At 47.2% G+C, this 25,096-nt stretch overlaps 2 protein-coding genes across 12 annotated transcripts in view; one reads left to right on the top strand and one right to left on the bottom strand.

The window, feature by feature from the left end:
• Positions 1 to 97: 97 nt before the first annotated feature.
• Positions 98 to 3,254, top strand: Fbxl22 (F-box and leucine rich repeat protein 22). Its single transcript, XM_090357747.1, has 2 exons — positions 98 to 432; positions 2,851 to 3,254. The coding sequence occupies exons 1-2, from the start codon at positions 98 to 100 to the stop codon at positions 3,188 to 3,190; spliced, it is 675 nt and encodes a 224-aa protein (XP_090213873.1). The 3' UTR covers positions 3,191 to 3,254.
• Positions 3,255 to 5,760: 2,506 nt separating this feature from the next.
• Positions 5,761 to 25,096, bottom strand: part of Herc1 (HECT and RLD domain containing E3 ubiquitin protein ligase family member 1) — a 183,000-nt gene continuing 163,664 nt past the window's right edge. For 8 of the 11 annotated variants that reach the window (XM_090358216.1, XM_090358217.1, XM_090358215.1 and 5 more), the window contains 13 exons: positions 24,045 to 24,200; positions 23,223 to 23,345; positions 21,961 to 22,063; positions 19,986 to 20,155; positions 18,176 to 18,314; positions 16,352 to 16,521; positions 15,236 to 15,405; positions 14,826 to 14,991; positions 13,391 to 13,467; positions 12,849 to 13,101; positions 11,934 to 12,086; positions 9,735 to 10,040; positions 9,027 to 9,330 (listed from right to left, as the gene is read on the bottom strand). In XM_090358216.1, the coding sequence (XP_090214342.1) occupies positions 9,127 to 9,330; positions 9,735 to 10,040; positions 11,934 to 12,086; positions 12,849 to 13,101; positions 13,391 to 13,467; positions 14,826 to 14,991; positions 15,236 to 15,405; positions 16,352 to 16,521; positions 18,176 to 18,314; positions 19,986 to 20,155; positions 21,961 to 22,063; positions 23,223 to 23,345; positions 24,045 to 24,200 (2,190 nt within the window). In that variant the 3' untranslated portion in view covers positions 9,027 to 9,126. Of the gene's footprint in view, positions 6,408 to 9,025; positions 9,331 to 9,734; positions 10,041 to 11,933; positions 12,087 to 12,848; positions 13,102 to 13,390; positions 13,468 to 14,825; positions 14,992 to 15,235; positions 15,406 to 16,351; positions 16,522 to 18,175; positions 18,315 to 19,985; positions 20,156 to 21,960; positions 22,064 to 23,222; positions 23,346 to 24,044; positions 24,201 to 25,096 lie in introns of those variants that run through there. The other 3 variants (XM_090358220.1, XM_090358225.1, XM_090358226.1) reach the window with 2 other exon arrangements.

Raw genomic sequence — 25,096 nt, 5'->3', positions numbered from 1 at the left:
ACACCATTCCTCAACCATATATGTCCACTGGCCCGGGGTGGGGAGGAGCAGCAGGGCAGACCCTGGCGGGCACACTCACGCGTGCCCGCTGCTCGCCATGCACATAACGCAGCTCAACCGGGAGTGCCTGCTGCACCTCTTCTCCTTCCTGGACAAGGACAGCAGGAAGAGCCTGGCCAGGACCTGCACCCAGCTCCACGCCGTGTTTGAGGACCCGGCGCTCTGGCCCCTCCTGCACTTCCACTCCCTCACCGAGCTCCAGAAGGACAACTTCTTGCTGGGCCCGGCGCTGCGCTGCCTGTCAATCTGCTGGCACTCCAGCCGCGTGCAGGTGTGCAGCGTGGAGGACTGGCTCAAGAGCGCCCTCCAGAGGAGCATCTGCAGCCGGCACGAGAGCCTCGTCAGTGACTTCCTCCTCCAGGTGTGCCACAGGTAAGCCTTGCGAGCCTGGGGTTCTTTGGGACAGGGAAGCACAGCTTACAAGCCAAGGTGGCTCTGCCTCAGGGCGCAGCTAACCCTCCTCGTCCCTGGCTGCTGCTCCAGTGACCTGGCTCGGCACAGCCCACCCGGGGAGCCGAGTGTTGTCCACACCATTTCTCAGGCTGGGGTTAGGGGAGCCTGACCTTGAAATCTAAGCCTGACTGGACACAGGCCAGAGAGGGCAGCTGCCGCAGAGCAGAGCCAGCCAGCCCACTGGAGCAGCAGCCATGGACTCCTCAGGACCAAGCTTCTCTCCACCAGGCCTGTGGGGAGCACGGGGTTCCTCTGAAAAGGAGCAAACGGGTGCCCTACGGTGGTGTGATCCCCACACACCAGGGGTGCCAGGTTTGGACAAATAAAGCTACTGCCACTGACAGAGTGGCTTACATGGTAGAACACTGTCCAGCAAGTGAGAGGTCTCAAGTTCAAACCTCAGTACTGCCCATAAATACTTAAAAAAACAAAAGGGCAGGGAGTTTGGCCCAGTGGCAGAGTGCTTGCCTGGCACGTACTTGGGCTCAATTCCTCAGTACTACATACATAGAAAAAAAAAAAAGCCAGAAGTGGTGCTGAGGCTCAGGTGATAGAGCTCTAGCCTTGAGAAAGTCCAAGGACAGTGCTCAGACCGTGAGCTCAAGCCCAGGAATGGCCAAAAAAAAAAAAAAAGACAAATCCTCTAAGCTGGGTCCTGCTGTCTCACACCTGTAATCCTAGCTACTCCAGAAACAGATCTGAGGATCACAGTTCAGAGCCAGACCTCAGAAGGAAAGTTCATGAGACTCATTAACCACCCAAAAGCTAGAAATGGAGCTGTGGCTCAAACAGTAGAGTGATAAGTGTGAACAAAAAAGTTCAAGACAGTGCCCAGGCCCTGAGTTCAAGCCTCAGGACTTACACACCTACACACCCTGAGTTCAAGCCTCAGGACCTGCACATACATACACACAGGGACTAATTAACTTCATATACACAGTGATGAGCTTTTCAGTGTCCCTCAACCATCTTGCATTGATCCTTTAATCCCACTCCAGACACAGCTGGGCCAGACATTCCCCCACCCCCACCCCCACCCCCACCCCCACCCGGCCGGCTAGCAAGCTGGGGCAGCTGTTGGTGAAATACCAGGCTCAGGCAATTTGCTGCTAAGCTGCTTCCTAGGGGTGGGGGGAATGACAGGGGTTATGCCACGGCACCAGCTCCTATTGGTTCAGTGTGTGTAAAGTGGGCTCAGCGGACCCAGGCCTTTTTCAGATGAGGTTCCCAAGGCCCAGGAATCCGGCTGGAGGGTGACATGGGTCTGGCTGGAACGGCTCCACCCTGTAGCTGTCCCCACTTGCTACCAGAGAACCAGACAGAAAGCTCTGCTTCTGTCCAACCATGTAACTCCAGGTCCACACCTGGGCGCCTTGAACTGAACATTTCAACAACACAAGCGGCAGCCACCCACTCAGACAGTGGAGGATCTGTCACACCAGGGCCCCTTGCCCATCTCTATAAAATGGGATGGGTCCTATCCTATGATCTCTAGGTAAAAGTATTAGCCAGTAGCACTTCGCAGGAACAGCTAGACAGCCTGTTTCTGTTAGTAACAGCTCAAGAGGAACAGAAAAACTACTTTGTTTTCAAGGGGGAAGTGATCACCCAACATCTCTGGGACCCAATCCTCATCACACAGTCGAGGAAGCTGCCCAGAGTTTTCCCTTTCTTTTGGTCCGAGGCAGACTTGAACTTGGTACCTGAGGCTTTCACTCACTGGCTAGTGCTCCCCCAACCGAGCCACACCTCCCACCCCAGGTTTGGACTTTTCTCCTGGTGCCCACACCTAAGAAATCCCAGTCACTTGGGGCCAGTTTCTTCATTTTCAAGGCCTCGAGGCAGCACATGAACTCAGGGGAAGTCTGGGTCTGGTGTGTGAGCCCCCATTCCCGCCCCGCCTGCTCAGCACAGGGGGACAGAACTGGCCGAGTCAGGCAGAGTCCAGGGGCTCAGCGACCTCTGACAACAGGCTCTGGCCTGAGTTGCTCCCCCTAGACTGAGAGCAGCTTACAAACAGGGCCAAGACTAACTTCACAGAGGGGCCTTGAGGCTTCACATCCTGGGCGTCCTGACTGTGGTCAATTCAGCCCACACCAGCTGGGCTGAAATCTGGCCTCTAGGGACCCCGAGTCCTGCGGGGGGGGGGTGTGGGGGAAGCTTGAAGTGCCTGGTGACCCACAGCCCCCGCGGGGGGCAGAGAACGAGGGTGGGAGCTGCATCCGCCCGGTCCTCCTGGGGGTCGGGGAACCTGCGCTACAAGGGAAGAGGCCCCACGCGGGGCCGAGCCTGGGGCGGGCTAGGGGCGCCCCTCTGGTCACGGCGCTCTCCCCGCAGGTGCCCCAACCTGGCGTCCGTCACCCTGTCCGGCTGCGGCCACGTCACCGACGACTGCCTGGCGCGCCTGCTGCGCTGCTGCCCGCGCCTGCGCACGCTGCGCTTAGAGAACTGCGCGCGCGTCACCAACCGCACGCTGGCGGCCGTGGCGGCGCACGGAGGCGCGCTGCAGACGCTGCACGTGGACTTCTGCCGGAACGTGAGCGCCACCGGCCTGGGGCGCCTGCGCGCCGCGCGCCCGCGCCTGGCCCTGCGCGCCGAGCACAGCGCGGCCATGATCCCCGACCAGGCCCCGCGCGCGCCCGAGCCCGCCGCCCCCCGCAAGCTGCGGCTTCGCTAACCCGGCGGGACCCGAACCGGCCGCGAGCCCGCCGCCCCCGCCGCCTCCCCACACCCGGCGCCGTCCGGGCCCCCGCGCCCTCCCCGCGCCCCGCCGGCCACGCCTTCTCCAGGCCGCCCTGCAGCACCACACCAGACACGCCACAGAACCCGCCGCGCGTTGACATAAACCGAACACGCGAACGGCAGCCCACGGCCGGAGCCCCCAGGCCGGGCCGGCCCGGCCCCACGCCCTGCGGCCGCCCCTCCGGACCGCGGGCCCCGCGGAGACCCTGACGATACGAATGAGACGTTGAAAGCACGGACTTACTCGGGAAGCCGGAGCTCAGCGCGGGAGCAGCCGCCGGGCGGGCGCCGATGCGATGCGGGCGAGGACGGACGCGGGGAGCCGGGGCGGCCGCGCGCCGCTCCCTCGCCCTGGGTGATGGGAAGGAGGCGCACCTGCGCTGGAAGTGGGGCCCTCCACCCACTACACCTGCTGCGGGCTCGGCTTCCCCGTGGGATGAACCCACCGCCGGGTGCAGGCTATCTACGAGACACACTGGCCGCAGGTGTGAGCCTTACACCACGACGAGGAGTTTTGTTTTCCCCTCGCTTTGCTGGTCCTGCGGCTTGAACTCAGGACCTGGGCGCTGTCCTTGGGCTTTGTCACCGCCAGCACTCTGCCACTGGAGCCTCTGCACCACTTCCCGCCTTTTCTGTACATGTGATACCGAGGAATCAAACCCAGGGGCTTCGTGCACGCTAGGGAAGCACTCTACCACCAGGCCAAAACTCCCAGGCCAGAACGAGATTTCTTTAAAAAATGAGAATAAAACCCCATCATCCCCATGGGTAAATATTACCAGGCTGGAGAACAAGCCTTCCCCCACCCCCTCCTACCCTAAGGCTGCCCGAATTTCCTGAAATCACTGCTGCCTTCTTCCAAGTACAGTTTCTGCCTTTGGAGTTTTGCTCCGCCTTTCCCGCCCAGGAACTGTCTTGAAGCCATCTGATGAATGCTTGGCTTCCTGTCCCTGGCACTATTTCCACATCTTCTCCAAACCACCTGCAGTGGCTGTCAGCATCCCCCATCCCTATCCCCAAGCCCTGGCCACTTCAACCATTTCTTAACTTTCCTGTGTGATGTGTACTGTTAGGGTCCGAGAACGGGTGTTAATTACGATTGGAATAAAAGGAACTAAGAACTAGTGCCTTTTTTTCGTTTTTGTCAGAACTAGGGTTGAACCCAGGGTCTGGCGCATGCTAGGCAAATGTTCTATCAGTTGAGTCATGCTCCAAGTCCTTGTTTTCACTTTTTGAGACATGGTGTCACACTGCCTGGATTGTTTTCAACTTTTGATCCTTCTGCCCCCACCTCCCCAGAAGCTGGGATTACAGGTGTGAGTCACCATGCCCAGCCACAAGAACCAAGGCAAGAGCCAACACACCTGGGCACCAGTGGCTCACACCTGTAATCCCAGTTACTTAGGAAGCTGAGATCTGAGGTGAGGCCTGACGTTTGAAGCCAGCCTGAGAAGACACATTTGAGAGACTCTTATCTCCAATTAGCCAGCAGAATCCCCTCAGAACTAAGGGCTCATCTTTATCCCAAGGATTTGTTTATTCCCCCAAAGCTGTAGTCTTCCTCTATGACATAATTTTAGTCGAAACCATTTTTTAGAAATAAAAACAAAGATGTCACTATTATGTCTATATATACACACAACACACCACATATTCTCACTGGCTTACATCCATTCACCACATTTGCTTAGCTGGCAAAACCATGTATTTCTTTTACTTACTCTGAAAACAGATACCTACCTTTTAGTGGAAAATGACTGCCTGTAAGACAGTCTGCTAGCCGTTAAGCAGTCTGTGAGCTGTCACTGTGTCTGAGTCCACTAGCAGCAGCTTGTGATGTAGATACTATGGGGTGAAGGAGCCAAGCTGCCCGCGGCCTGGTTCTTCCAGCCCGCCCACAACTACAGCCTCACAGATGCTCTCCAGACAGCCCCTTCCCCTGATAGACAAACGTACCACCGAGGGACTCTAGGGTTGGGTTCAAACACCAGCATGACTCCTTCTTCCCAGACATTGCACAAATCCCTACCAGCCACCATGTGAGGGTAGAAGAGCCCACACTGGTCTCTGTAATTCACCTCTGTGAACTCATCCACAGTGCCACTCCCTTGTGCCACCAAGCTGTCTTTTATGTTCCCTTCCCACTTGGCCACCTTCACGGCAGAGGTGACATGTTTTTCAAAGCCCTGGCTTGCTGCTGTCCGCTATCGGATAGCATAGCACAGCATAACCCTGGACTCGTGTAGTTGTTCTGTTCCTTACCAGTGTGATAGGTGAGGGAACAGAGCCAGAGAGAGCTGGGGTGACAGGTGGAAAGAGGGCCCCTCTCACCATGAAGCCCTGGACAGTGTGGCTTCCAGGTGAAGCCAGCCCTCAGGATGAAGGAGGGAGGAGCCATCAAGGTGAGGCTGGCTTCCAGCGAAGCTCGTTCCTCCTGCTCTCCTCCCCGGGCCAAGCCCCCCCCAGATCAAAGCTTCCCTGGAAGCAACAAGAGCAGCCCCCCACTCTGATTCCTGAATCTGCTTTATTTCTCTGCATAAGGAACCCTGCACAGGCAATTCAAATTAAAACAAAATAAATATATGAATATTCATGTAAAACTGTCCTTTCTAATGAACAATTATACACAATGTACAATTTCATCTTCACTGGGTAAGTTTACAAAAATGTATCATTCCCAACTAAAAATGCACCAAAATGGTTCCATGCAAACTTATCAAAAGTGACCAAAAATATGGGGGGGAACCTGACTGAGAGCACTTGGTTTCGGTTTTTTTGTTTTTGTACAACCACAGAAAAATAAAAACATCTAATTTCGTTGTTACATTTAAAGTAACTCAACGTGGCCACTGTTTATAATGTGGGTTTAAGGTCTTAAAACATCTATGTAGTTACCATCAAGTCTATCACGTCAAATCAGAAGTGAGCATTATTGAGAAAAAAGGAGGGGCAGCAGCACCACGGGGTCAGTAGTCCGTGTCGGAGCCCTCGGTGTTGTCCACGTTTCTCAGGAGCATGTAGTTGTCCATGTCGATGGAGCGGCAGTTGTTGATGGCGTAGCGCAGGCGCTCGGCCATGACCAGCTGGCTGGAGTACGGGGGCAGCCGCAGCTGGAAGAAGCAGGTCTGTGAGGTAGGCAGACTGTCGTAAGGCTGTGGAGAGAGAGAGAGAGACCCAGAGTGGTGACTGTGGCATCGGGGTGCCACAAGGGGAAGTGGGAGTGCTCATTCCCGCTACTCCTGACTTCAGGATGAATCCATGCAGCCTAAGAGAACAGTGAGTTTGCACCAGTCTACCAAGAGGGCACAGACTAGCAGCCAGACGCAGGGGTCCCCCCCACAGGCAGCTAAAGCAGACAGCAGGAGTGATGAGCAGCTGGCTCTGGGGAACCCACCCTAGAAGTCTCCCTTCCCCTCCCCGCCCTGGTACTAGAATTCTCCACCCTTCACTTGTCATGGCTGCCAGTCACAGCCCGGGTGAGGAAGCAGCAGCTAATCAAATCCCAGCACATGCATTTAACTGCCAGTGCTGTGTTCATTAAAAACAATGCAGCAAGCTGGGCAATGGCTCACGCCAGTAATCGAGCTACTCAGGAGGCTGAGATCTGAGGACTGCAGTTCAAAGCCAGCCCAGGCACTAAAGTCCATGAGACTCTTATCTCCAATTAACCACCAGAAAACCGGAAGTGGCGCTGTGGCTCAAGGGGTAGAGTGGTAGCTTTGAGCTCAGGGACAGTGCCCAGGCCCAGAGTTCAAGTTTCACAACCGACAAAAAAAAACCCAAAAAAACCCAGCAAGGCACAAAGCCCTGGGTTTGATTCCTTGGACACACACACACACACACACACACACACACACACACACACACACACACACACACACACACACACACACACACACATAGCCGGAAGTGGTACTGTGGTACAAGTGGTAGAGTACTAGCCCTGAGAAAGCTCAAAGACAGTTCTCAAGCCCTGCTCTGAGTTCAAGCCCCAAGAGTGTCAATAATAATAATAATAATAATAAACAATAATAATAATGGTGCAGCAAAAGAGAAAACATGTTTGGGACAGATTATAAGGTTTAAAAAAAGAAGGGGGGGCTGGAAGTTTGGCCTGGTGTTCAAGTGCTTGCCTAGCATGCACGAAGACCTGGGTTCAATTCCTTGATACCACATACATAGAAAAAAGCTGGAAGTGGTGCTATGGCTCAAGTGGTAGAGCTCTAGCATTGAGAAAAGCCCAAGGACAGTGCTCAGGCCCTGAGTTAGAGCCCCAGGACTAGCAAAAAAAGGAGGAGGAGGAAAACACCAAATTCCAGAAACATCATACAAAAAATGTGCATGGCTGGGCTGAGAATGGAATACTTGCCCATTATACCTGAGGCCCCAGGTCTGATCTCCAGCAACACACACGCACACACAGGTATACAAGTACACACATGCACACACAGTATAATTCTCAGGCAAAGACTAAAGAAGGACACAAAGATCAAAATTGCTATTGTCAGAGAGTATCTTCCCTGTTCCTCTCTACAAAACAACCATTTTCCAAGTTATTTGTAATGACAGTAATGAAATTACATTGGACTTTTTTTTTTTTTTTTTTTTTTTTGCCAGTCCTAGACTGGAGCTCAGGGCCTGAGCACTGTCCTTGGACTTTCTCAAGGCTAGAGCTCTACCACTTGAGACTCAGCACCACTTCTGGCTTTTTTTTTTATGTATGTGGGACCGGGGAATTGAACCCGGGTCTTCATGCATGCTAGGCAAGCACTTTAACCACTAGGCCAAACTCCCGGTCCCCTTTGGACCTTTTTTTGTTTGGCTTCTTTGAGACAGGCTCTCTCTCTATGCAGTCCAAGTAGGACCAACATTTGATCTTCCTGCCTCTACTTCCTGATTGCTGGGATCTTAGCTATGTGCTAAATTTAAAATGTAATTTTAGTGCCAGGCGCAGGTGGCTTATGCCTGTATTCCTCAATTCAGACCTCAGGAGACTAAGATCTGAAGATTGGGAAGGGAAGTCCATGACATGAATCTCTAATTTACCAGCAAAAAGCTACAACTAGAGGTGTGGCTCAAGTGATAAGAGTGCAAGCAGTGTGAAAACGCTGAGCAAGAATAAGAGACTCTAAATTCAAGCATCAGTAATAGCAAAACAAACAAAAAATGCGCCTCTCCCCACCCCCATCAAACCCAGGGTGTTATGCATGCCAGGCAAGCACTCTACCACTGACTACATCTCCTGCCCTTGTCCCTTCTTACACAGCTTCCTCTTGAAACCAGCTCTCCTCAGCACCCCATATCCAGGGAGGACTGTACTTCACAATGGTAGGAGTCGGGGCCCAGTGGCCTAACCATCTCAGAGCCAGTGATATGTGCCAGCTCAGAAAACAGCCAGGAAGGCAGGCCACCAAGATGGCTCTGATTACTGAGATGTGGATGCTGGCAAGATGACCTAACAGCCCCAAAGGAAAACCCACCATGGTGATACTAAGAGGAAGAGCATTAGTGGTGGGCTAGCTGGGGCAGCAGGGAAGCGGCAAATAAATGCCTGCTGGGCAAGCCACTCAAAGGCACAGATGTCAAAAAGCCATCTGCTAGGGAGAAAGGCCCGACACGGTGTCAGGAGGTGACACAAGGTAGGGAAGTGGCAGCAAAGGTCGTGGGTGTCTGGTGGAGTCAGTGCAGGGCCAGCAGCTATGAAAGGAGGACAAGGACATGTTGGAGCGGGCATGAGAAAGATGACTCTTGACAGCAGTGTGCACTTCAGACTCCAAGCCCTTTTATTCTTTGGCCACCTGTCAAAATGGCAACTGGGCAGGCGCCATGCCTCGGAGGCCTTCCATCAAGCAGAGCTGCAGCACCTGCCTCTCAGCACACACCACACACGGGGCCCGGAGGCCTGGCGCTGCCCCCGGCATCTTCGGGTTCCTCTGGGAGCACATAGAGCTGGTGATGCTTAGGGTCTTCAGGATGACAAACAGACAAGGGCCCCGGCACGCAAGTTACACAAGGGAAAGGCACAGGACATAGTGGCAGGACGGAACGGGAAGATGCTGGAAGGCTCCGGGCAGGCTGTTGGTGGCAAGCATGCTTTTGATATCCACGTAGGACTTTTTTTTCTTTTCAAGTTTTTAAAATTAGAATAAATGAATTGTAGAAGGGGATTTCATTGTGACATTTACATATATTCATAAATATACTTCAATCAAATTCCCCCTATGATATTACATTTTTATAAGCCCTTCCCCACCTTTAAACAGGTTTTCACGCCATGTAGGACTTTCCCACTAAAGCGAGAGGCTCTGGCAAGAGAGGCTCTGCTTGGTTCTGAATTCTTAGATCTGGACATTCCAAGGAGAGAAGCCTGAATTGGAAGACCTCCTGGGAGTCACGGTTTGGTTTTTCTAGCATGCCAGCAACAGGGAAGAAACAAGAAGAGAGAGAGGTTACCAAGAAAAGACAAACTGCCTTCTTACCCTATCGACCTTCATGATTTGAAACCTCTGAGAGATGTCCGCAGTGTTGGCTGGCAGCCGAGAGCGCCCAGACACAAACCGCATGAAGAGCACGCGCTCCTCGTTGGAGAACTCCTCCAGCGTGTGCCAGAACCACTGCACCAGCTGGTGCTGCTCATCCACCTCTCGGTACCGCACCACCTTCTTCAGGACCTCCACGGAGATCTCCGGCATCCCACACACCATCTGCTCCAGCTGCTTGGCTGTGAGGAGGGAGAGCAGTGGCACGGGGACGATCCAGGACATCCCTTCTCGGACTGCAGCCACCTGCACGTGCGGGAGAACACAGTCCACTTTAACACGTGTTCGTGAGTGTGAGGAGGCAGCACTTGTGCCCCAATGGGGCTGGGAGCATCCTGCTCTCTCGCTCCGCTTTGTTCCCCAGCCCTCTGCTTCAAGCCGAAGTCCTGTTGGCAGACTTCATCCTAAACTGGGCCCCAGGCCAGATTTAGGAGCCTGTCTTTTTTTGGGGGGGGGGGCGGGGGTGTTCATGGGACTTGAACTCGGCCTGGGTGCTGTCCCTGAGCTTTTCAGCTCAAGGCTACGGCCCTACCCTTGAGCCAAGTCCCATTTTCTTGGAGATAGAGTCTCAGGTCCTTTTGTGCCCAGGCTGGCTTTAAACCTTGATCCTCAGATCTCAGCCTCCTGAGTGGCTAGGATTACAGGTGTGAGCCACCAGGCCTGACCAGGAGCCTGTCTTTCTGCCCCTCAAAATCTCAGTCCCCAAGACCTTCTCCAGAGTCCAACCAATCCAGCATACTCTGGCTACACATTGCTGCGTGCGGCCAAGCGTGCCATGTGTCGGAGCTTCATCTACTCATCACGGAGAAAAGCCCTCACAGGACTCCTGTACTTGTCTACTCTTTAGTTTGTATTTTTCTTTTGTTAATAGTTATATCCTTCTTGTAAAAACTGTGTTCCTAGTGAATTTCCCCTCCCCCTTCAGACAAACATCTGGCAAGCCCACAAACAGCACAGATGGGAAGTAAGCAAAAGCAAAGAATTCAGTGATGAGGCTTCGATCACATCCCCAACTTGCTTTAATTCCCTCCAGTAAGCCTTGACTAGGTAAACAGCATCACTAACAGAACCCACTGTCACTAAGCTAAGGGAAATAATTTTCTGACTAGACTTGACCCAAAGTCTACCAGGAATTAGGAATGAGGGATGTAAAATGTATATACCTTAAATCACTGAATTTCTTTAGTCTCAGAGCCTGGGTCCAGCTTTTAAAAAAATACCTCTCAACATCTTCTAAAAATACGTGATTGAAATGGATGCTAAATGTATTACCAAAAAGACAATCTTTGGGCAGAATATTTTTCTTCTTTTTTTGGCAAGTCCTGGGGCTTGAACTCAGGGCCCAGGCACTGTTCCTGAGTTTCTTTTGTTTAAGGCTAGCACTCTACCTCTTGAGCTATAGCACCATTTCTGGCTTTTTTTCTGTGTATGTGATACTGAGGAATCAAACCCAGGTCTTCATGCATGCTAGGCAAGCACGCTACCACTAAGCCACAGCCGTGGGCAGTGTTTCCATGGTCACTCATTCATAGTTCCATCATTTATTAAATGCCTCTCTGTGTGTCAGCACAGAACAAGGATGGATCAATGAGAATACATTTTTTTTTTTTCATTCAAGATCTTATAAGCTAACTGAAGAAACGAAATCCAAATGCTGGGCCTAGTTCTTAGGCCGCCACACGGAAGTATGGGACAGATCTTGAGAAATATCAAATAAGGGAAGGCGACTGCTAGTTAGGGACTTGAGGGGCAGCAGGTCTGAGGAGGAGGTACACTCCAGTGGCAGCAGGAGGAGGGATACCACTCGTGGGTATGGCAAGACCAATAATGTATGAGTGTTGCTGACCCAGCTGGGTGGAGGCATACAGACCAGTAAGACTGAGGAGGACTGAGGAGACAAGGTCTGAATGTCTGAGTGACAGCTTGGCTTCCATGTAACCCCCAATCAGTTCAGAGCTGCTCCGAGGCCTGAACAAGGAGACCCAAAAATATGCCTGAGAAGTCTTTGAATAAAAGCTAACACTTCATTACAACTCAATCAACAAAGAAATATATACTCAAATCCAGTAGTAGCCAGTAAGTTCTTGTTTGGAGACAAATGTAAGCAATTATGTGCACTTCTGGTACTGTCTTTCTCACCTGTCGGTCCATCTCATGAAGCCGATATTCAATGGCTCTCTCTACATATTCCTTTCTATTGGAAAATGTGAGTGGGATACTATTTCCACCAGGGATTATGGGAACCATTTTGCCATCAGCACTCTGGCCAACGAAAGAATCGAGAGGAATCATCTAAGAGGAGAAAAATAAAAAGAAATTTGTATTACTTGCTGGAAAGGACAATAAAAAGCACGTTACAACACGCATCCAGCCCCCAAGAAACAAATATAAACCTTTTTGAGGTGTTGAGCCTAGGGCTTGAACTCGGGGACTGGGTGATGTATCTGAGCTTTTTTTGCTCAAGGCTGGTGCTCTAGAGCCATAGCTCCATTTCTGGATTTTGGTGCTTAATTGGATGTTAAGAGTCTCATGGACTTTCCTGCCCAGGCTGCCTTTGAACCACAACCCTCAGATCTCCTGAGTAGTTAAGATTATAAATATGAGTCAATGGTACCTGGCCAAATCAAGATTTTTAAGAAAAAACAAGGCAAAGAGGATAGGTATGACTGATTAGGCTGCTCGGTCACCAGGGACATGCTGACTCATCTGGTTGAAGTTTAGAATGAGGCCAAATTTCTCTGTTTTTAAAACCAGGTCTGCTCAGCAATTGTTACTCTAGTTTTCCTTGCTCACTGGACTCCATTGGCTCTCCATTCTAATGGGCAAAATCAGATCAAAGTAGGAATAGTGATACCCAGGAATTAGAGCCAGCTCTACCAATTAGCAGCCACTTAGACCACTAAAGATGGGCTGCTAAGGGCAGCAATGTCAGATGTGGCAAGTCCACATCTTGCCTGTCTGCAAGAAGATGGTATCTAGTTTCACAGAGAATACCTGTAGTCTGGGTACACAGGAAGTTAACAGCAACAGAAACCTGGACTACTCAGGGTTTACCTCATGGAAACTCTCCTCAGTAATGCCACTGTCTTCAATGTGAAGAATGCTGTTGAGGGTCTGCACGTAGAGCAGATCCACCTCCTCCAGATCCTCCAGGGTGAGTGGAACACAGCACAGCTGCTTCCATACCAGAGGAGCCAGGTGGAGGTCCAGGGGCTTCTTTGTGCGAATTGCAACCCCCATTAAAATTCCCAAGAACTTAAACTGCATCAAGTGTTCATCGAGGCAGGCAGAGGGGTTAAAAAGAAACCTGCAAAAACAATGACAATTATTATGACTACAACAAACTAACGTGATCATTATTACTATCTGGTTTTTTTTTTTTGTTTGTTTGTTTGTTTGTTTTTGCTGTTGTTGGTTGTGGGACTTGAACTCTGGGCCTGGACGCTGTTCCTGAGCTCATCAGCTCAAGGCTACTGTCCTATCCCTGAGCCACAGCCCCACTTCCCGTTTTCTAGTGATTAATTGGAGATAAGAGTCTCACGGTCTTTAGTGCCTGGGAAGGTAGACATTCATTAAACACTTGCTGACTCTCTCACCTGTCCCTGTTGTAACCCACTTCTGCAGTAGCATTAGGAGAGGGAATAAGAAGGTCAACTATGCCGGTTTCAAGTTCCTGTAGAAAAAGAGTAAGATCTCTTGTAGAGAAATGAAATATGTCAAGAGACCAAATCAGTTAAAGATTACACCAAAAGTATTTTGAGGACTTCAGTGTCATGTAAGAGCCATTGCTGTACTTAGTTTTTGTAGTTTCAATTGGAAAAACCTCTGTGTGGAAAACTTTTGCAGTAAGAAGAACCAGGATGAGAAAGCCCATCCAGCAAGGACTTGGGATATGTGCCAAAAGGGCGTGGTAAAATTTTAAAATGACTTGATAAATGACAGCCAACGATTATTCTAGTCATGGGGGTATTCAGAAAAATCCTGATATAAGGCCAACATGGACAGAACAAAGCTGATCTGGAAGTAAAACGTCTAGCAGAACTGGCCTGCAGAACTGGCCTGCACTTTTTTGTGTGTTATGGTACTGTGGTTCAAACCTAGGGCCTTATAAGGAAGGTGCTTTAATACTTGAGCACTACACCCAATCTCAGAACTAGTTTGAATTTGTTTTGTTTTGTTTTTTGGTTGTGGGACTTGAATTCTAGGCCTGAGAGCTGTCCCTGAACTCTTCAGCTCAAGGCTACTGTCCTATCCCTTGAGCCACAGCATCTGGTTTCTGGTAGCATAGCATCTGGGTTTCACATAGCATCTGGGTTTCTGGTAGTTAACTGGAGGTAAGAGTCTCACGGACTTTTGTTCCTGGGCTGGCTTTTAATTGCGATCCTCAGATCTCAGCCTCCTGAGTAGCTACGATTACAGTCTTGAGCTATTGGTACCCTGCTCTAGTCTGACTTTTTTTTGGCCAGTCCTGGGCTTGAGTTCAGGGTCTGAGCACTGTCCTTGGTCTTTCTCAAGGCTAGAGTTCTACCACTTGAGCCTCACTATCACTTCCGGCTTTTTTTTTCTATGTATATGGTACCAAGGAATCGAATCCTGGTCCTTGTCCATGCGAGGCAAGTACTCTATTACTAGGCCAAACTCCCGGCCCTAGTCTGACTTTTTAACACTTATTTTCTACCTTTTCTAGAGCCTGGCAGGCTCACTAGAATAAATAGGAACCACGGGTGGCCCTGGATTTGTCCACTGCATGAAAACCTTATGAGTCATTGCTGGCTTCCTTTGCCAATGTATAGCCTAACAGATGGTGGTGACTCACTAGTAGATGTACTAATATTTGTGTCCTAGAGTATCTTTACAACACATTTCCTAAATTCTCACTAGATTCACCTATATAGCACAAACAGCATAATTTTATGAAGCCAACAAATGATCCTTGCCATATTTATAAATACACGTCTGATCAAGCACTCGTTTGCAACAGTTAACAGAATTATTAAGTGAGAACTCAACAGGAACTCTGCATTGGCATACCTGACACATCTCTGTAATGGTGTCGTCAAACACTCCTCCAGCATCATCAGCCCCTTCTCCCACTAGCTTAACCTTCCACGCTCGGGAGGGTAGACGGAGGTCTGAGGCATTCAGCTTAACCACTTGTCTTGCTATCTGAACAAAGATGGGCTTACACTTCCGTCCTCTTTAAAAGAAACAGAAGCAGAAGGGAATGAAATACAAAATGTCACAAAGATCCCTTTCTACAGTGAATAAACAAGATGGCCGACTATAGTGACTGTGCTGGGCCATGCTAACCCTCCCTCCCAGAAGTCAGTATTTACTAACCTCAGTTTTATGTATTATAACTATGGGTTAGTAGTAACATTCATCTGAAAAAATTTCACCTAACTAGCAGGAATTTTAGTAAAGCACACATATATGCCAACCTGGTTGATATTCTCTTTACAGTAATTTGAGGTCCGTAATTCTTTCCTTGGACCATGGTTTTTCCTATGGAGCGGACCATCGGGAGGGTGTAGACTCTTGGAGCTAACAAAGACCGCAGCTGTCCCTGCACGATGCCCCACGTTCCAGCATTATAATGAGACGTGCTATTCTGTAACAGAAATGGTACAATGCCAGGCTTAGAAGAAAGCACCCTTCTCACTTTAGAACCGAAATTCTTTCTGAAATATACTTTAGGAGCACATACTTGGGTATTAGTAATTGCTAGTAATTCTAAAGTATTATAGTATTCTATAAATATATAATTACAATTTATAAAAAGTTCTAAAATACAGGAAAGTGTAGACATGTACACATATATGAAATCATTCTCAACTCTCCCAGACAGACAGAGACAACACCATGGACACTCTTTAGTTTCCTTCCAGTCTCAGATTTATTTATTTTGGTTGATCATGGGGCTTGAACTCAGCTCTTCAGCTCAAGGCTAGTGCCTGACCACTTGAGCTACAGCACCACTTCCAGTTTTCTAGTGGTTAACTGGAGATAATAGTCTTGTAGACTTTTGCACCTGAGCTGGCTGTGAACCGCAATCCTCAGATTTTAGCCTCCTGAGTAGCTAGGATTACAGGTCTGAGCCACTGGCACCCAGCTCAGATGGATCCATACACTCTGTACTATGCATGGCCCTCATAACACTGTATACCTGGTCTTTCTGTGAGTGCACATGTCTCGGACCTAATGTCGGGCATCATACATTCTAGGTAAGCATTCTACCACTAGGCCACACCCCAGCTATTAGATCTTAGTATCACATGTAAGACTTAATAGAAAGTACCAGTCTGTCATTTATACTGCAAGTTTTAGACAAAACAAAACACAGAGAAAGAGCACTTCCTGTTCAGCAGCATGAGCATCAATATCTAGTCAGTCCCTAAACCAGAAATGATGTGATTATCACTGCTGGTTTTGCTGTTTCTCTCAGTTCAAAGAGTAAAGGAAGTACTGGCCAGGAGACAACTTTCCAAAGGTCAAGATAGAGGCCCTGGGACTACATGCACCCATCCACACAGACTGCTCACCACTTGGGATGTTACCTGATTGTTGGGACTAAGATTCAGCAGCCTCCAGGATGAGTACATGAGGTCAGAGAAGTGGTAGAGCAGCCGGAGCCTGGCACGCACAGTGTGAACGCTCACCTCCCTCAGCGCCCCATACTGTGGAGGCACAGTATCAGGCAGGCCCAGCTGTAGAGGCACCGACACACCTGCCCAAAAGCAAACATGCACTTGTGAAAGAAAGGTATTGCTTCCATTTTCAGCTGTGTGTGTGTGTGTGTGTGTGTGTGTGTGTGTGTGTGTATCTGTGTGTGTTGGTCCTGCGGCTTGAACTCAGGGCTTGGGTGCAGTCCTTGAACTTCTTTTTGTTTAAGGCTAGTGCTCAGCTACTGGGCCACAGCTCTACTTCCAGCTTTTTAAACTGTGTAATTTATTGGTGATACGAGGTTCACGGACTTTCCTGCGTGGAGTGGCTTTGGACTGATATGTTCAGATCTTAGCCTCCTGAATAGCTGGGATTAGGTATGAGCCACTGGCACTGTTTTTCAAGTATTTTGGAAACTTTGAACACAGCCACCCTGAGATGATGATGTAACACTTGTTCCTACCAGCTAAATTGTGTATTTGATATATTGCTGTATCTGCTTTTTTTCATATATGTATCTATTTCTCTATCTAAAATTCATCATTTTTTTTGGAAGCATTTGATGTTAAAAAATATCTATAAGCTGGGCGAGATGGCTCACACCTATAATCCTAGCTACTCAGGAGGCTGAGATCTGAAAAATGAAGGTTCAAAGCCAGCCAGGGCAAAAAGGACCTGAGACTCTTATCTCCAATTAACCTCTAGAAAACGGGAACTGGGGCTTAGCTCAAGGGTAGGGTGGTAGCCTTGGGCTGAAGAACGCAGGGACAGTGCCCAGAGTTCAAGCCCCGTGACCCCCTTCACCCCACCAAAAAAATTTCTCTCCCTCTTCTTCTCCCCGCCCCCATCACTAAGGAAACTTGGTCTTTTCTCACTTAATTGGGCTTTTCTTTTTTCTTTTTTATTTTTTTGCCAGTCCTGGGCTTATGCTCAGGGCCTGAGCACTGTCTTTGGACTTTCTTAAGACTAGAGCTCTACCACCTGAGCCTCAGCACCACTTCTGGCTTTTTTCTATGTATGTGGTACCAAGGAATTGAACTCGGGTCTTCGTGCATGCTAGGCAAGCACTCTACCACTAGGCCAAACTCCCGGCCCTTAATTGGGCTTTTCTTTAACAATGAGATTTACATAGTTTAAAGGGAAAAGGAAGAAGGCAAGGAGGCTGGGAGAGAGGAAAGAGGAAGATTTTTTAGTAACTATAAGAATTTCATTAAAAAATAAAGCAATACTTGTTTGTTAAACATGACATTTGAAATATGATGTAAAAAAATCAGTTAATAAAATCTTTCAACAAATAAAGCAAATAACCAAACTCTAGAAATAGCTCACTAGTCCTGTTATATATACATTGGGGTTAAATGACAGCAAATGGATTTGCTGATGTACCAGTACACAGACATCACTTTACAAGTGATTAACTGGCATAAAACATTTAACATTCATTTGCCTTCATTCTAACAGTGTATACGTATTTTTTTTTAAAGCCTCAGTAGCTGCTCTGAAGTTATAAATTTGTTCCTCACTCAAGTGAGCTACAGGAGTTGTGGAGAAAGTGCTATATAAATAAGTTCCAGTGGTGGGGCAGAGAAGGCTCTGGATGTGTGGGAAGGCTGAGTGGTTTTGGACTGAGCTAGATGCAGCCTGGAACGGGTGAGCAGACCTACAGTAGGGCATTGCTCAAAGGGCAGCTACAGGAGCACAGACATTCTGTCCCTTACCTGGTGCTCTTGGTGGGACAGGTGGTGCTGTCCATGCGGCACTGTGGCAACGCCCAGCTGAGATCTGCCGGATGTTTTTCCCTTGCAGAACTGTTATCAAAGTTGGTTCTCGAACATGGTTGGTGTGACCTAGGCCAAGCTAAGAAGAAGTAACAAATACTCAGTGTTAACATCCAGACCACACACCAACATTTTAACAGTGAGATAAATTCTGATTTTTTTCCTCTACTATTATGGCCCTTATTATACCTCAGACAAGCTCTTATCAAGACCATTCTAACTTCTTTCTTTCTTTCTTTTGTTTTTTGGCCAGTCCTGGAGTTTGAACTCAGGGCCTAGTCACTGTCCTTGAGCTTTTGCAAGGCTAGTGCTCTACTACTTGAGCCACAGCACCACTTCTGGCTTTTTCTGTGTATGTGGTACCTAGGAATCAAACCCAGGATTTTGTGCATGCTAGGCAAGCACTCTACCATTAGGTCACATTCCTGGCCCATTCTAAATCTTGAAGATTAAATTTCATTGAATACATTCCCCTCTGGAAAGGGAACAAGTTCCTGGAAAGTTAAAGTAGAATGATCTGTTGAGCTTTTACTTAGAACATATCATTTTTATATAACAATAAACATACATATCAGGCATGTTACATATGTTTCATATGGTCTGACTGGGGTATCACTGTTTCAACATCTAAGCAACTTAACCTCACAGCTCAGGAACACCTGTTAATGTGGAGAGGAGAACACAGGCATCAAATTGAGGCTACCAAAACTATTGGAATTTAAACTTCAGGGTCTCTGGCTCTAAGGACCATTAGATCCAGAGAGGATTAAAGTGAGGAAATGGAAGTTTGCTCAGCATGTGAGGCTAAAAGATACTTTTGTAGCAGGCATCTCAGATGTTTCCCATCCATATATAAGAAGGTGAGAAACACAACAGCCCAGTCTACACACCTATGACTAATGGGGGTGATAAGATTTTCTACACAAGCATATGTGTGCTTTGTACACTCTAATCTGATAGAATATAAATGGTTTTGTTCTTTTTTTCAGATCAAATAATGCTTCCACGTATTAATCTCACATATTACTGTAGTAACATTAATTAGTGATGCTTGCAGTGAATAACGAAGTGAATCCCTAGTCACTGTTACATTGTTGGATTTGTGTGCGTGCATGCACCAATACTGGGGCATAAACTTAGGCCCAGAGTGCTCTCTCTTAGCTTTCTTGCTGAAGGTTAGTGCTTCACCACTTGAGCTACCCCCTCGACTTGCTACTTTTTGCTGGTTACTTGGAGATTGAAAATCTCAGACCTTCATGCATGGGCTGGTTTCAAGCTGTGATCTTCAGATTTCAATCTCCTGAGAAGCTAGGATTATAGGTGCAAGCCACAGATGCCTTGCTATTGTTAAATCTTTTTTTCTGAACCATAGATAAGGACTTCCTGTCCCATAACTAAGGAACATTGTGGTAATTCCAGCTTAAAAAACAAACAAACAAAAAAACCCAGCCTGGCATCGGTGGCTCATGCCTATAATCTTAGCTACTCAGGAGGCTAACATCTGAGGATCACAGTTTGAAGCCAGCCCTAGCCAGAAAAATCCCCATGAGACTGTTATCTCCAACCAACCACCCAAAAAAGGAAGTGATACCGTGGTTCAAGTGGAAGAGCACTAGCCTTGAGCATAAAGAGGCTCAGGGACAGTACCCAGGCCAAGCTCAATCCCCCCTCCCCCCAAATTCCTAGCTTATTGCTTTTCTAAATAACGAGTGCAGTCAGATTTCTATAATATGAGAAAGCAGATATTTACCTGCCCTTCTGAATTGCTCCCCCAGGCATATACATCTCCATTGGATGCCAGGGCAAGTGTGTGCTCAGCCCCAACTGCCACATCTTCAATGACCACGCTGGCTAGGACAGGGATTTGCTGCGGTCGATTATGATTGCGGGCGCGTCCCTCAGGCAGGCCTATCAAGCGGTCTGAAGAAACAGTAGAGGAAGTGTTATTGACAGAAGTCCATTTTGTTTTCCCACCAGCCACTTACCGTTCTAAGGTAGAATGACAATGGCATGTAGAACTCACTGGTACTAAAGCTATCCCAGCAAGCATACCACATTTTAAGTTAAAAAACAAAAACAAAAAACAAAAAACAAGCTTTGAAGCTTTTTCTTCCAAAATGTCCATCTTCTTATACACTAAGAAATACATTAAAATCATGGGTTTATTTCAAATCCTGATGCTCCTTGAAAGGACTGGCACATAGTTCAAAAAGGCCTCAAGTTTCTTGATTGCTTCAAAAAAGATGTCATTTAATCTGTATTGTTCTCAAATTTCAATCTGACCTCTCTCTGCTTTGTGGAAGCTATAGAAAATGACAAGTCCCTGCTTTAGGTCCACTTGCCATGGCAAACTTGCTATCTACCTCACTTCCACCTGTCTGACTGCACTGAAACTGCACTTTCAAAGCTGTGAGGTGAGGCCAGGGGAAGGAAAAAAAACACAAAACACCCCCGCCCCCACCAAAGCCATGAGGTGGTTCCTGCCTGGTGCAGTGAGTGCTTCTCAGACTCTTCTCCACAGGAACCCCCATGTACCCCCTTCTGATGTGACCTGAGCGCCTCCTTCCCCTTAGAGACTCCCCATTACCTTGGTACACAGCTACTTCTCTTCAATACTTCTTTCAAAGCCAACTTTCTTGTGCTCATCTGCCCTAGCTCACATTTCCAGAGTTCTACATTTTTTTCCCCCAGTCCTTGGGCTTGAACTCAGATCCTGGGCACTGTGCTTGGACACTTTGGTTCAAGTTTTGTGCTCTGTCACTTGAGCCACAGAGCCACTTCCAGCCTTTACTGTGTATGTGGCACCGAGGAATTGAACCCAGGGCTTCATGCATGCTAGGCAAGCACTCCACCACTAGGCCACACTCCCAACCTAAGTTTTACATTTTTTTTTTTCCATTTTGTGTTCTCTCCCTAAGTTACTCCTAGATCTTATGAATAAAGCTTTACCCTAACCACTATGTAATTCATGTTCCAAACTTACATTTCTGCAGTTCCAGAGCCAAATTCTCAAAAGCTTGCTAGGTATTTCCTGGCACATAAGGTCCCATTCAACAGGGCTGGTACAATTTGGATATAAAATGGCCCCCAGCTGGTGGTGCTTTACAGACATGACTGGGTCTTGAAAATACCAATCTCCTCACTAGGTAAATCCATTGATGAGTGCATAACTGAAAAGACTACGAGGAGGTGGAGCTAGAAGAGGTTGCCAGCATTAAGTAGGACATTGGGAATATATCTTTGAGGGGCATAAGATGTTCCTGCCCCCTCCCCACTGCTCTCTGTCTCCTGACTATCTTGAGTTACATCGCACCCTTCTCCTATCATCAATGCTATTTCACCACAGCTCAGACTGTTAAACTCAGAAATTCTGAGCCAAAATAAACCTTTCCTTCTTTGAGTTGTTTATGTTAGCAATGAAAAGCTACCACAATGACTAAAACTAAGATCTTTCCCCTTCTCCCCATAAGCTAGCTCATTCCTCAGTGCAATCAATGTTCTTTCAATATCACAAACTTCAGTTGCGATTAGTAAATCACAACTCTTCCTCTTCTTCCTCCTCCTTCTCCTCCTCTTTTCTTCTTGTTTCTTCTTCCTCACACCTACCTCTCTCCCCTACTCAGTCAGGAGGAGAGGAAGATCTTGCAGGGATTCTTCTAGCAAGAGCAAAGTCTGTAGCATGAGAAGTTTTGCAAAAAAGAAATATAATCTGGGAAACACCCTACCTTGACCGAAGGTGTATACATGACCATCCTTGGTCAAAGCAACAGAAAACTGAGTTCCACAAGCAACCTTCTTTATTCCAATTCCACAAAGGACATCAACCTTCTGAAATAGAAAAGTGTACATTTTATAAAGAATACTTGAGCTTGCTAATTGGCATGTATAGGCTCAAATACTATCTTCTCCTACTTATTCCACTCAAATTCACACTCCCAAGTGCTATATTCTTCTACTCCTCTGTGAAACTACTTGAATTCAGGGGAGGCTGTGTGTATGGCAAGGGCTATGTGTGTGGTAAACACTTCCAGGACTCCATGTGACATGGAGTGATCCTTCTGAACGAAACAAAGGGTACATGCAAGCCTTTTCATTTTGTGTGCTGAACCTGGGGCTTGTATTCGGGGCCTGGGTGCTGTCCTTGACTTTTTTCCTCAAGATTGCTTATTAAATGTCAAGCAAATTGGTAGAAGAGAATGGGATGAAAAGTCTTCTGTGAATTAATAGCTTCTAATTTGTTTTTGCTTTAATTTCTTTTATACTGTTTTAAAAAAGGAGATAAATAATTTAGTAGCAATATGCTGAACTAGCATTTACAAGCAGAGTTATAAAAGATTATCCATGGTTCCCTCCATAAAGACACCCTGGAGATATGTTGTGACTATTTCTTCCCTACATGAGATGTAATATACAGAATCCAGCTGTCTGTAGAGATAAAGACCTTGTTATTGTAGAGTTTTACATTTCGTACAGATATTAATGGTTTACTTGAAAAATCAAGATCTAAGATGGGCATAGGTGATCCTAATTATTCAGAAAGCTGAGATCTGAGGATTATAGTTTGAAGTCTGAGCAGAAGAGGCCATAGGACTCATCTCTCTCTAACTAATCAACAAAAAAGCTATCAGTGGAGCTGTGGCTCAAGTGGTAAAGTGCTACTCCTTCCTTGAGTTAAAGACAGTGCCCAGACCCTGAGTTCAACTCCTAGGACTGGATGCATGCATGTGTATGCATGCACATCCACGCGCGCGCACACGCGCACACGCGCGCACACACACACACACACACACACACACACACACACACACACACACAAAACACCAACATTTAGAATGCTGGATATTCAAGAGTAGGCAGGAGCTTGCAAAGTTCATTATAAATCATCAAAAATGTTAGAGGTACATTATTTCCAACTAAGAAGAGACACAAACAGATGAAAACTTACTTTTTTGATGTTTAAAAGCCAAAATTAAAGGTGGGAACTAACCTGAGGTGAAGATTTGGCAGTGGAATTTCCTAAGCCTAGTTTGCCATAGTCCCCATCTCCAAAAGCCCACACCATGGAACCATCTGCAGATACTGCCAACGTGTGGTTCAACCCACAGGCCACCTGCGGGAATCAGGGCACTCAGTAAGACAAATGTTAGAACCTAAAGTACATAACACTTTCTGGGACTCCTTTACTTTACTTCTTTGAAAAACTTGGCTATCATATCTCAAGCTTCTGCATCTATAACGAAGGTTAACCAATATGGCTCAACTGAAAATGACCCCTAATGTCCACAAACAAGTCATATTTTTCTTCAAAATAAAATCGTCCAAATATCTATGGCTAAGAATTAAGCATTAGAAAAGAAAAGGAAAAATATAAACAACTAAAAAACATTCATTCTCACCAAAGGCTTCTGAGCACTACTTCAGGAAAGATAAACATTTCACCCATTGTTGAAAGACATTCACAACAGCAAAGGGAGCATAACTGCCCCCTAAGAGCAGCAGCGACTACCATTCAAGCCATCTAGCTCAAGACTGCCACAGAGGAACCACAGAAATTCATATTATTAGTACCTTTTTTTTTGGGGGGGGTTGTAATAATATTAGCATCCTGAAAATAGGGTATTTATTTTTGTATGAACAAAACTAAAACATGAATTTTCACACTGGAAAAATGTCATAAAATGTTATCAACTAAGTGGAGCAAAATGTACAAAAGTTAACTTAAGCACAACTGGTGATCCTAATCTTCCAGGAAGGAATATAAGGTAAGAAATTATGATCAGCAAGATCATCATATTGACTTATTCCATACCTGTCCAATCTGATATCCCTCCAGTGCAGTCACTCTCTCTGGAAGTTTTTTGTTTGAGGTGTTTCCAAGACCCAGACGGCCATAATCACCATTTCCAAAAGTAAACAGTTTGCCATCAGAGGTTACCACTGCAGAGTGCTTGAAGCCGCACGACATCTAGGACAGAACCAAGAAGAAAAAAAGTTTGTACGGAAGGGGATACTAAGAAAGAAAGAAAACAGTCACTCTAGTCACTGATGTGGCAGTAAGTTTTTACCAATTAAGACCAGTATCTCCCTTCCTATTTTTCCTTTCTTCCTTGCCTTTTTCCATTTTACAGCTGAAATAGCTGGGTTTTATTAACAGAGAGAAAAGCAGAACTGCGCTGGCTCTCCTGCTCCCCTAGGTCTGAGCTACTTTACCAGTTTCAGAAAAAAAACTAACCAGTATCCTTTTGAATAGCCATCACTACTCTTCAGCTGTGTACCTCTGACCTAGAATGAATGGGGACAATCTTCATAAACTCTAGGATCACTGCAATTTTATGTTATTTTAAATAACTGACTGGTGATTTTGAGGAAAATGCATATGCAACTCACTTTCTGTAACAAAGAAGAATACAATCAGGAATTGGCACTGTGGCTCAAGGGGTAGGGTGGTAGCCTTGAGCTGAAGAGCTCAAGAACATCACCCAGGCCAAGAGTTCAAATCCTACAACCAACACCTCCCCCCCAGAAAAAAAGCTTTCCTTCCGTTTGTATATCAAGAACTTCAAGGCAGGACCTAATGCCCTGATGTTTCTTCCATGAAAGAAATCTATCCTGGACAACCAAGTGGCTCAGTAAATAGAAGTCCATTCTAATACCAAAGTCCATTCAAATTTCTGATAAGCTCTGTACAACCATGCTCGCAGAACCTATTTTCATTACTATTTCTTGTTGACTAACTCTAAGAATTCTATTTAACAGCTACTATATTTATTTATTTTTATTTTTATTTTTTTGGCCAGTCCTGGGCTTGAGCTCAGGGCCTGAGCACTGTCCTTGGATTTTCTCAAGGCTAGAGCTCTACCA

This window comes from Megascapheus bottae, chromosome 25 (assembly GCF_031878675.1).
Source record: "Megascapheus bottae isolate mThoBot1 chromosome 25, mThoBot2.hap1, whole genome shotgun sequence".
Taxonomy (NCBI): domain Eukaryota; kingdom Metazoa; phylum Chordata; class Mammalia; order Rodentia; family Geomyidae; genus Megascapheus; species Megascapheus bottae.
The sequence above is the reverse complement of the archived record's forward strand: the minus strand, read 5'-3'. Positions and strand labels throughout refer to the sequence as shown.